Consider the following 12,271-nt stretch of genomic DNA (forward strand, 5'->3'; position numbering starts at 1 on the left):
GATATATTGATACACTAATGCTGTTTGGTGTAGAGGATATTTTCGCTGCAGTTTTGTTGTGCCAGTATGAGTACCGTATTGACAGATTTAGATTTTATGGTCCTCACAAAAGTTGTAGCCTTGGACGTTATCTTTCCAATGGAACTGAAATCAGGTAAAACGGCGGTCTAGAACTCCAGTTATAGCTACTTTGGTGATCAAAGGTCTAGCTGTAAGCGCTGAATATATCTACTGTGGTTTTTGAAATTTTTAGCTAAGAACATGATCTTTTTAGAATCTTATGTCTTCGTAGGAGTTGTAGCTTATTCTCTTATCTTTCTTTTGAGATAGGTTTGAAATCATTTGGATGAGTATAAATCTCTAGGTATCATTTTCTTTGATCATTGTTGAAGGGATATGTATGGTGTCATGATATTTTTGAATCGTTAGGCAATGCAAGGATAAAAATTGATTTTGTTAAGATGTTTTGGGGTGTTTTCATGTGGATTGAGAGGTTGTTTAAGGTTGTATGATGCTATGTGGTAAAGGTTGTTCATGTACATGCTTATGGATGGTATATTTGAAGGTTTAAAGTAGGTATTCTAATATGATTTAATATGCATGTATGTTAATATGTGGGTAGATGACCTTAGGGATCAATTGGTGAATGTCGTGTGGTTAGTGAGATTGATCTTAGGGTGTGATATGATCATATTGTAGTTGAGGGTGGAGATATATCCAAGACGGTTCTATGTTAAGTTATCTAAGTATTACTATTTTATTTTATTTTATCTTTTTTTTTATTTATTGATTGATTGATTGATTTATTTATTTTATTTTATTTTTTTGATTGTATGAGATAAGTTTTCTAGTTCTTGTAAATTCCAGTTGAGGTAAACAAGGATCTGTCTCAGGTAGAAGTTATGTTTAAGTGGGGAGATATCTAAGCCAATTAGTGAGGTTAAGAGTTTTCTTAGATAAGCTTATTATTATAGGAGAGTTATTGAGGAAATTTCTAAGATAACATTAATTTTGACTAGGTCAACTAGGGAGAGTGTTGTCTTTGTGTGGGATAGTAAGTGTGAGAGTAGTTTCCAAACTCTTAAGGAAAGATTGATTAATGTTAATACTACTAGATTTAGTAAGTCTTTTGTGGTATATAGTGGTGCTTCTAGGATGAGTTTGGGCAGAGTGTTGATGCAAGAAGGAATGGTAGTAGCTTATGCTTCTAGGAAATTAAGAATTCATGAGAGGAATTACCTTACCCATGACCTTGAGTTAGTAGTTATGATATTTACACTAAGATTTGGAGACACTACCTATATGATTCTAACTTGAGGTATTTAGTGATCGTTAGAGCCTTAAATATCTTTTGACCAAAGGATATAGTTGGAATTTCTTAAGGACTAGGATTTTAATTTTAGTTGTTATCTAGGTAAAGCCAATGTGGTGATCGATGCTTTGAGTAGGAAACCTTTATATTTTCCTTTCCTTATGGTTAGAGAGATGGATCTTTTGGCTTAGTCTAAGGATTTAAGTTTGGCTTATGAGGTTACCCTTAGTAGTGTGAGACTAGGTATGACTCGAGTAACGAGTGGATTGTTGAAGGAAATTGGAGAAGCATAATTAGTTGATTCAATTTGGTGACAAGATATGAAGCTATAGGACAAGGTAATGGAGAGAAGAGTTGCCTTGGGTATAGATGAAGTGGTAAGACTTGGAGACCGATTCTGTGTACCTAGTGAACTTACGCTTAGGCACTTGATCTTTGGAGAGGGTCGTAGAAATAAAGCTATTATTCTAGAAGATACCTTGAGTAGGATGATCTTTCATCTATCATCTTTGATGATTTAAGAGTTGGATTTGATTGAAGAGTTTAGAGACTTAAGCTTGGTGTGTGAGATTACCTTTAGGAGCATTGAATCAATTATGTTGAAAGCGACTAATGAATTAATGGACGAGATTAGAGAAGCCTAGGAGTTAGATCCTTTCTTAGTGAACCAAGTGGAGAGGATTGGTACGGGTATAGATAGCCCTTTACGAGTGGAAGTTGATGGTGTTTTGGGGTTCAATGATAGGATCTATGGCCTAGTAATCTTGAATTTAGGAAAATGATCTTAGAGGGAGGACATAATAGTACTCTTAACATCCATTTAGGAGCTACTAAGATGTATCAGAGTGACGCAGCAGAAGCATGGTGACCTAAGGTGAAGAGAGGAGTAGAGGAAGCTTGTGTACTCATGTTTAGTATGGTATAAGTCTAAGATAGAACATCAGAAGCCTTTTAGGACTTTTGTAACCTTTAGATGTCCCTGTTTGGAAGTGAGATAATGCGTTAGACTTTGTTATGGGTTTGCCTAAGAAGTTTAGGAAGAATCTTAGTTTAATGAAGGAGTCATAGTCGAACCTCTTCATTTCAGAAATTCGAGGACGAATTTCTTAAAAGGGGGGAAGTATTGTAACACCCCAGTTTTCAAAAAGGTTATTGTTAATATTATTATTATATGGTATTTGATCATAATTATTTTAATAATTATATAGAAATATTATTTTGTACGTTTTAAATAATTATTATTTTGGACAATTATTTTGTACGTATTAAATAAGTATTTTTATTAGTATTTTTAAATACATATTTATATGTTTTAAGAGAAGGTTGATTTTATATGATATTTTGTTATTGAAATTTATTATTATATTTTGGGTCAGAGATATATTATTATTATAGAGGAAAAATATTTTATAATATACATGTATTTATTTTATTTAATTATTTTGAGGAGAAAGAGAAGTGGGTTAGAAGAGAAGGAAAATGGGTTGGGTTGACCTAGCCCAATAGATTAATTTTAAGAAAGGAATCAGGTAGTGTTAACCCTATCTGCCTCATTTGCATTCTGAGGGGTTAGGAAAAAAAAAAAGAGAGGAGAAACAAAGAGCTCTAAGGAAGAGTACTCAGGAACGATCTTAGATCACACCAAGACCATCCGTCTTCTGCTCATCCAGGTAAGGGGAGAGTGAGAAACCTCGCTCTGGGTGTGGGATTGTATGCTGGATAGTGGGATTGGCCTCCAATCCTGTGTTTGTTGTATTTTTGTATGCTCATGTATGAGGGATTTCTCCCAATTGTATCTATTTTGCTTATTATTTTTCTTATATGCAATTAATTGTAAGATTTGAGATCTCTATGGGTTCTTATGGGAACCCTATGAGAAACAGGCAAAATATGAATATTTTCTGTTTTGCTATCTGACTGCTCTATTGTATTCCTTGTTGAATGTAATGTGTAAGTATGTGATTAATTTTGAGAATAAATATGTTTTGATATGATTTAGAGTGCTCTGTGGGTTTCTACGGGAAACCCTATGAGAAAACAGGCAAAATATAAATGTTTTCTGTTTTGCTTTTTGAATGTTCTGTTACGTTCCTTGTGTGATGTATAATGTAAATATGTATTTAATTTTATAAATAAACGAGTTTTGATATAAATTAAAGTTCTCTGTGGAGGCTTTGTGAATATGATGAGATAATATGAAAATGAAATGTGATAACGAAATGTGATGATGTGAAATGACCATGGGAAATGATAATGTGATATGAGAATGCATAGAGTCGTGATTGACATGCATCATTTGCATGTGTTTTAAGGGTACGATATGGAATACACCGCCAGAGAAGGCTCCCTAGTGTAAAAGTTTTGGGGATTAGTCCTTGGGGATAGCTCGGTTTGGAAGTCTCCGTCTCGCCCATTGTGTGCATGGGATGTATCTTGCGCGGCTTAGCTATAATATTAAATCTTGGGGCCAGCTATCCCACCCTTTGAGATGCCTACGTAGCGAGGATATTAGTCACTGCTATCGGCGATGGATACTCCAGAGACGAACAAAAAAAACTAATATTAAATTAAAATTTTAATTATACAGATTGAAAGGTAATTAACATATTTAAAAGAAATTGTCATATATTGTAAGCATAAAGTAAAAAAAAATTGTAACGTTAGTTAATGAATGATTTAATTACAACAATTTTAAACTTCAAGAATTATTTTTAACAACAAAACTTAATTAAATATTTGAAAGAATTTTAAGGACTTATATACATTAATTTAACTTTATATTTTTTAATTTATATCTTATTGTCTAAGATATATTTTCTAAACTCTAAACTTTCAACTAATTAAATAAACGTTGTATAAAGTGGCTTTTAAATTTTAGCAACTTTTTGAAAACATTGGCTCGCCGTTAAATTAATTATAACAACCTTTTGAAAATTTTGACTCACCCTTAAATTATAACAACTTTTTGAAAAATTTGGCTCACGGAGTAGAACTTGTATACAATATATAAGAGTGTTCATATCATAAAAATAAATAAAGTTGAAGTTTCATCTGAACAACATTGTGACCTCTTTTAGCTCTGTCTTTGGTGATATCATTTTCTGCTCATATCTTTTCTTAGGTTAAAAGAAAGAAAGCAAGAAATGAGTAAGAAAATGACACCAGCGAAGACGGTGCTGAAAGTGAACGCAGCCTTGTTCCAACAAATGTTAGAAGAAAGAAGAAAAATAAAAGCAATATATTCAGTTTCTTGTTATGTTTTTGCATTTTATTTTGTTTCTTGGAAGTTGGAGGGTGGTTTTTACTCTTTTTTTTTTCCTGTTTCAGGTTACTTCTTGTAGTGGAAGAAGAGAAGAAAGCATAAGCAGAAGAAAAGAAAAGAGAACTCAAAGAATAATTTTATTTTATTTTTTGTTATGAAAGAGTATTCTACAATTTCTTTCAAAAGAAACTATCAATTTTATATGGAAATTATTTGACATACCTTACAATTAATGAATATCCATTAATGTTGTTTTAAGAGTTTAATGATTAGTCCTTTACTAACTTAAATTCTTACACAAGTTTTCTCTTTTTAAAAAAATAAAAGAGGTTTATTTTATATATAAATTATCTTCTCATATGCAATGGTTTGTGATGTTAATTGAGTAGCGTTTCTACCTTTATTATCACGTGAACATAAGAATTTATAGAATAGTCATATGTTATGATGAATTTTTATGTTTAGAGTAAATTATTTCTGTAACGACCCGGCAGGTCACTACACTCACCATCACAGTACACCGGAAACTCGAGACAGGATAGAACGAGTATATAAATATAGTGTCTAGAATATAAGTATATACAATGTCCTACATCCGACTAGAGTTAGAGTGTAGAGTACAAAATACATCCAAAACCACTATATCAAGTAGCCGTAACAAAAACAAAACAAAACATCCATAGGAGTCAGCTCCGCCTACCAGCTGCAGACTCACCACTATCCACCACCTATCGCTGCTCTGCTCCCATACATAGTATGATCATTGCAGTCCAACCACATGGAAACAACAGAAGGGTAAGCTAGCATAAAAAGAAACAGCATATAGAAAGATTTAAGTAATATAAACAACTACAACTATCAACACTTCATCAACATACATCCCATCGGTTTTTCAACATGATTATCAATGAGCATACAACGCGTCGTCACGCATATCAACTCGGAGATCTCCTACAACAACTCAGCCTTACGGCCTACAACAACTCAGCCTTGCGGCCTACAACAACTCAGCCTTGTGGCCTACAACAACTCACATCAATATTCCAGCACAACATAACTTATACATCTCAACATATCAACTCACAGTTCAACAAATCAGCCACAACATAACCTCACTTCTCAACACATTCATCAGATACAATTTAATATCAAAAATAACTTTATCTGCTATACATCATTTCATAACCGTCTATTTCAATTCAACTCAGCACAAAATTTCATACACGAACATCCCTTCTCCGCGCCCGGCGCACACGTGGCTGCGCCCAGCGCAGCGCAACCAGAGAGCACCAGGGGGCCAGCGCGCCCAGCGCATGCATGCACGCGCCCAGCGGGACTCAACCAGAGAACCCAAGACTATCTCGCGCTTAGCGCAATAGTCCTTGCGCCCAACACTGGCCGGGCAGAGACTCAAGGAGTCTCTTGCGCCCGGCGCACCAAAACCCGTGCCCAGCGCGGGGAAGGCAGAGACCTCCCTTGGTCTCGCGCCTAGCGCAATTTAAATTTGCGCTCAGCGCCCACAAGGTAGAGACTCCTGAGGAGTCTCACGCCCAGCGCGACAAGGGGCGCGCTCAGCGCCCAAAAGAAAAACCAAAACCTGCCACAACTGGTATCGCGCCCAACGCGGTCCAAGTCACGCCCAGCGCGGGCCAGCCAGAGACCCACCTTCTCAAGCGCGCTCAGCGCACTCATCATTGCACTCAGCGAGCTTGGCCAAATGGGGTCTCCTGATGGCCACGCGCCCAGGCGCGAAGAACTACGCTCAGCGCGAAGCTCAGCAGCAGCCAACCATTTTCGAAAAACTCTTCAAACAATCTGCAAAACAACCAGAAACTTCACATGCAATCGGTTCGAATCACTACAAATTCATCCAAGAGTCCAAAAATACCACCTTTTTCAACATGCAACAACAAATCAAGGATTTTCCCCCAAAATTTCTCAACACCCCGAAACCCCAAACAACAAGTTTCTCTTAATCCAGCCACGAATCAACCATCTACAAGCATCCAACGAGTTTCTAGCACACATCCACACCCAAAAATAGCGAAAAAGAACGAAAATACTAGCTTCCCTTACCTCGGGTGAAGATTCCGAGTTCCGGGAAGCTTTGAACGGAGGAGAAAAGAGAACTAATGAGCTTCGAATGCAAGAGGAAGGAGAGGGGATCCCGACACCAGCTAGCACACCTCACAACTCAGCACCACCACCTTGAGTTCAAATAAGGAGAGAAAAGAGTTTTAAAGGATTGAAGGAAAGAGGCTTCAGTTCAAAATGAGAGGGAGAGGGTGAGGTCTTATGGAAGAAAGGAAGAGTCAGAAAAGGGTCTCACAACCTCCCCAACAACAAGAGTTTTCGTCCCCGAAAACAGACTTACTTGAGAAAAGGAACGAATACTGCTCCCTGAACTGCTGTTCCACCTCCCAAGTAGCCTCACCGGTAGCTGCGTCCCACAATACCTTTACCAGAGCAATTGACTTGCCCCTCAGCTCCTTCAGTTTACGATCAATTACAGCTACCGGAAACTTCTCAAAGGTCAGGTTCTCCTTCACCTGCACATCATCTAACTCCACCACATGACTCGGGTCGTGGACGTACTTCCTCAGCTGGGAGACATGAAACACATCATGCAGATTTGAGAGAGATGGTGGCAAAGCCAACCGATAGGCAACCGGACCCACAAGCTGTATGATCTGGTAGGGACCCACAAACCTCGGTGTTAACTTCTTTGCTTTCAGTGCTCTACCCACACCGGAGGTCGGAGTCACCTTCAGAAACACGTGTTCCCCTTCGGAAAATTCTAACGGCTTCCTCCTCTTGTCAGCATACGACTTCTGCCTACTCTGAGCAGTCTTCATTCTTTCCTGAATCATTTTCACTTTCTCAGTGGTCTGTAGGATCAAATCCGAACCTACTGCCACTGCCTCACCATCCTGGTACCAGCACAGAGGAGTCCTAAATCTTCTGCCATACAACGCTTCGAATGGTGCCATCCCAATGCTTGCGTGAAAGCTGTCGTTGTAGGTGAACTCAACTAATGGTAGGATCTCCTCCCAGCTACCCAAGTGATCCAACACACACGCCCTAAGTAGATCCTCCAAGGACTGAATTGTCCTTTCTGACTGACCATCCGTTTGTGGATGATAAGCAGAGCTCAACTTCAACTTCGTGCCTAAGGCTTGGTGTAGACTCTGCCAGAATCTGGAAGTGAACCTCGGATCTCTGTCTGAAATAATACTGGAAGGCACCCCGTGCAACCGTACTATTTCCCTCACATACAACTACGTCAGCTTCTCCAAGGACCACTTGATGTTGACAGGCAAGAAGTGTGCGCACTTGGTCAACCGGTCTACAATCACCCAGATAGCATCACTATTCCTAGCTGACCTAGGTAACCCGACAATGAAATCCATAGTAATGTTATCCCACTTCCACTCCGGAATCTCCATCTGCTGCATCAACCCACTCGGCTTCTGATGCTCCACCTTTGCTTTTTGACAAGTCAGACAGGCCGCCACATACTCAGCTATTTCCCTCTTCATGCCAGGCCACCAGAAAGTCTTCCTGAGGTCCTGGTACATCTTAGTCATACCCGGATGTATGCTAAGTCTACTCTTGTGGCCTTCCTCCAACACAGCTTTCTTCAACTCAGCATCCTGAGGTAGGCAGACTCTGCCCTTGAACCTCAAGATTCCATCTCCTCCTAGTTCAAAGCCAACAGCCTTCTCGGTACCCAACAACCCAAGAAGCTTCACCAACTCGGCATCTTGCAACTGCTTAAGTCCAACCTGCCTCAGGAACTCACTAGTTATGGTGACTGCCCCACAACTAATGTGATCCGGAGCTAACTCCACACCGAGGTTCAAATCTCGGAATTTCTCAATTAGATCCATCTCCCTCACCATCATGCTCGACATGTGGATGGATTTCCTACTCAACGCGTCCGCCACAACATTGGCCTTACCAGGATGATACATCAACTGGAAGTCATAGTCCTTCAGGAACTCCATCCATCGTCTCTGCCTCATGTTCAGCTCCTTCTGATCAAACAGATACTTCAGACTCTTATGATCACTAAAGACGCTGAACCGGGCTCCATACAAATAGTGTCGCCATATCTTCAAGGCAAAAACAACAGCTGCCAACTCCAAGTCATGAGTGGGGTAATTCCTCTCATGGTTCTTCAGTTGCCTTGAAGCATAGGCCACCACTTTCCCATGTTGCATCAGTACACACCCAAGATCCTGGTGAGAAGCATCACAATACACATCAAAGGGCTCACCAGAATCCGGCAACACCAACACAGGGGAAGTAGTCAACCTCCTCTTCAACTCCTCAAAGCTCCGCTCACAGGCATCTGTCCAAATAAACGGCTGTTCCTTCCTCGTCAACTGGGTCAGAGGCGCTACTATTTTAGAGAATCATTCAATGAACCGACGATAGTAGCCCGCCAACCCCACAAAGCTCCGAATATCAGTCACAGTCCTCAGACGCTCCCACTGCAACACCGACTCCACCTTAGCCGGATCAACAGCAATCCCCTCAGTTGAAATCACGTGGCCCAAGAACTTCACTTCATCCAACCAGAACTCACATTTAGAAAGCTTAGCATATAGCTGCTTTGCCTTCAAAACCTCTAGCACTATCTTCAAATGCTCTCCATGCTCTTCCCGGGTTCTTGAATAAACCAAAATATCATCAATGAACACCACCACGAATTTATCCAAGAACGGCCAGAAGATCCTGTTCATGTAATCCATGAACACTGCAGGGGCGTTGGTCACGCCAAACGGCATTACGACGTACTCATAGTGACCATACCTAGTCCTGAAAGCAGTCTTTGGTATGTCACCCTCCTTCACCCTAATCTGGTGATACCCCGACCTCAAATCGATCTTAGAAAACATCGATGCTCCTCTTAGCTGATCCATCAAGTCATCTATCCGGGGGAGAGGATATTTGTTCTTGATGGTCAACTTATTCAACTGCCGGTAATCCACACAAAGACGACTGCCCCCATCTTTCTTCTTCACCAACAACACAGGAGCACCCCACGGTGAAACGCTCGGCCGCACCAACTGCTTCTCCAATAAGTCTTCCAACTGATCCTTCAACTCACTCAGCTCGGCAGGAGCCATCCTGTAGGGAGCCACCGACACTGGCCCCGCACCTGGAACCAGATCAATGCCAAACTCTATCTCCCTAACAGGAGGTAACCCAGGCACCTCATCAGGGAATACTTCAGCAAAGTCTCTCACCACATCTATCTCAGAAATGATTCTCTCAGTCTCCTCACTCATCATAGCAAACAGAAGGCAACCTTCTGCTCCATCCCTCAACCATGATTCAGCTTGACCAGCTGAAATCAATAACTCATCTCCCTCCTGTGGAAAGATCAACCGTCGGTTGGCACAATCTCTGAGAACACGGTTGGCAGATAACCAATCCATCCCCAAGATTATGTCAATATCAACTAAAGGTAAACAAATCAAGTTTACCTTGTACTTCTTCCCATTCACCACAATGGGGCAGCCAGCACACAGCTCAGAAGCGACTACTGAAGCAGAAGCGGGCGTCGACACTAGCAGTCTCAACCCCAAATCAGACACAGGCACTCCCAACATAGCAACACAAGCATAGGAAATAAAAAGAATGGGAAGCCCCAGAATCAAACAAAAGCATCACATCCTTACCAGCAGCCTTGCCCTTCCCCTTCACTAGGTCAGAAGAAGTCGAAGCCTCAGCACCAGTCAAAGCGAACACCCTACCAGCTGTAGTGGGTCGGTCACCCCTCTGAGTCTCTGTCCTCTGAACGCTACTCCTCTGAGTATCAGCTCTCTGTGCATCGCTCCTCTGAGTACTCCTCTCCGGTCTACCCCTGGTGGGACAGTTGAAAGACACATGTCCTATCTGTTGACATCTGAAACACCTGCTTTCAGTGTGTGGACAATCCCTGATCAAATGGGATCCACCACATCTGTAACACCTAAGGGCAGCACCTCCACCCTGTCCCCCCCCCTCTTGTAGTCTCAGTAGGTTGCCTAATAACAGGACCCCTTTGTTGTGGCTGGGGCCTATCATACGGCTCCCCTGACTTCCACTTCCTCTCTTGGACCCAGATGGTCCATCAGCAGCTCTGATCACCCGACTACTCCCTTCCAACCTCTCTACAATCTTCGCCTTCTCCACTAAGGCGGGAAACTCGGTGATGGCCATAGGCACCACCACCTTCTTCAACTCATATTTCAGCCCCTCCGCAAATTTTCTGCACTTCCAGGCTTCAGAAATAGCCTGAGAATAGAAATGAGCCAAGTGCTCGAACTTCAATGCATACTCTGATACAGTCAACCCACCATGAATCAATCGCAAAAACTCGGCCTCTTTGGCGTGTCTCACGCTCTCCGGATAGTATTTCTCCATGAATACGGTTCTGAAACACTCCCAATCAACTGTAACTCCCCGAGCAGTAAGCATTTGGTAAGTGTTTCTCCACCAATGTTCGGCCTCTCCTACCAGCATATACACAGCATATGCCAACCTCTTCTTTGGAGAGCACCCCAGAACATTAAAGATCTTCTCTAACTCACGTATCTAGCGGTCAGCTACCTCTGGATCCGCTTCACCCGTAAACTGCGGGGGTTGACACTTCCGGAACTCAGCTAGGTCCCGGCTCTCCTGTGACCCCGTGGGCCTTGCTGCACCAGCTGCAGCTCTCTCAGCTTCCATCCTAGCAAAATATGCATTCTGCTGTTGCATAGCCATAGCCATCATCTCTATGGCACGGGCTATCTGTTCGTTGGTTCTAGTCATCGTCTACAAAATAACAATATCTTTAGTACACTACCAATCACCCAAACAACAACTATCAACACAGTAATTCATCACATCAATTAGCACAGCAAGCAACACAACAAGGCAACACATCACAGAGTTAACACAACAAAAGCCTAAAGGAACCACCCCCAAAGAGTGTCCACTAGACTCGACCTGCTTTGATACCACTAAAGTGTAACGACCCGGCAGGTCACTACACTCACCATCACAGTACACCGGAAACTCGAGACAGGATAGAACGAGTATATAAATATAGTGTCTAGAATATAAGTATATACAATGTCCTACATCCGACTAGAGTTAGAGTGTAGAGTACAAAATACATCCAAAACCACTATATCAAGTAGTCGTAACAAAAACAAAACAAAACATCCATAGGAGTCAGCTCCGCCTACCAGCTGCAGACTCACCACTATCCACCACCTATCCCTGCTCTGCTCCCATACATAGTATGATCATTGCAGTCCAACCACATGGAAACAACAGAAGGGTAAGCTAGCATAAAAAGAAACAACATATAGAAAGATTTAAGTAATATAAACAACTACAACTATCAACACTTCATCAACATACATCCCATCGGTTTTTCAACATGATTATCAATGAGCATACAATGCGTCGTCACGCATATCAACTCGGAGATCTCCTACAACAACTCAGCCTTACGGCCTACAACAACTCAGCCTTGCGGCCTACAACAACTCAGCCTTGCGGCCTACAACAACTCACATCAATATTCCAGCACAACATAACTTATACATCTCAACATATCAATTCACAGTTCAACAAATCAGCCACAACATAACCTCACTTCTCAACACATTCATCAGATACAATTTAATATCAAAAATAACTTTATCTGCTAT

At 41.3% G+C, this 12,271-nt stretch overlaps 1 protein-coding gene across 1 annotated transcript; it reads right to left on the reverse strand.

The window, feature by feature from the left end:
- Positions 1-6,274: 6,274 nt before the first annotated feature.
- LOC145955093 (uncharacterized) lies at positions 6,275-10,991 on the reverse strand. Its single transcript, XM_083069793.1, has 6 exons — positions 10,319-10,991; positions 10,070-10,185; positions 9,647-9,955; positions 8,256-8,359; positions 6,969-7,628; positions 6,275-6,389 (listed from the first exon to the last, which is right to left on the reverse strand). Exons 1-6 carry the CDS (start codon positions 10,989-10,991, stop codon positions 6,275-6,277), a joined length of 1,977 nt encoding a protein of 658 aa, XP_082925919.1.
- Positions 10,992-12,271: the final 1,280 nt, after the last annotated feature.

Source organism: Cajanus cajan, chromosome 2, assembly GCF_000230855.2.
Source record: "Cajanus cajan strain Asha chromosome 2, NIPB_CcT2T_4, whole genome shotgun sequence".
Classification (NCBI taxonomy): domain Eukaryota; kingdom Viridiplantae; phylum Streptophyta; class Magnoliopsida; order Fabales; family Fabaceae; genus Cajanus; species Cajanus cajan.

Excerpts from the sequence above, each read along its gene's own strand:
- LOC145955093 (XM_083069793.1), bottom strand. The coding sequence starts at position 10,991 with ATGGAGAAATACTATCCGGAGAGCGTGAGACACGCCAAAGAGGCCGAG. Across the intron at positions 7,629-8,255 it reads GGAGGAGATGGAATCTTGAG|CTGGGAGGAGATCCTACCAT; the intron begins GTTCAAGGGCAG and ends TCACTTGGGTAG. Across the intron at positions 6,390-6,968 it reads GAACAGCAGTTCAGGGAGCA|ATTGTTTGAAGAGTTTTTCG; the intron begins GTATTCGTTCCT and ends GTTGTTTTGCAG.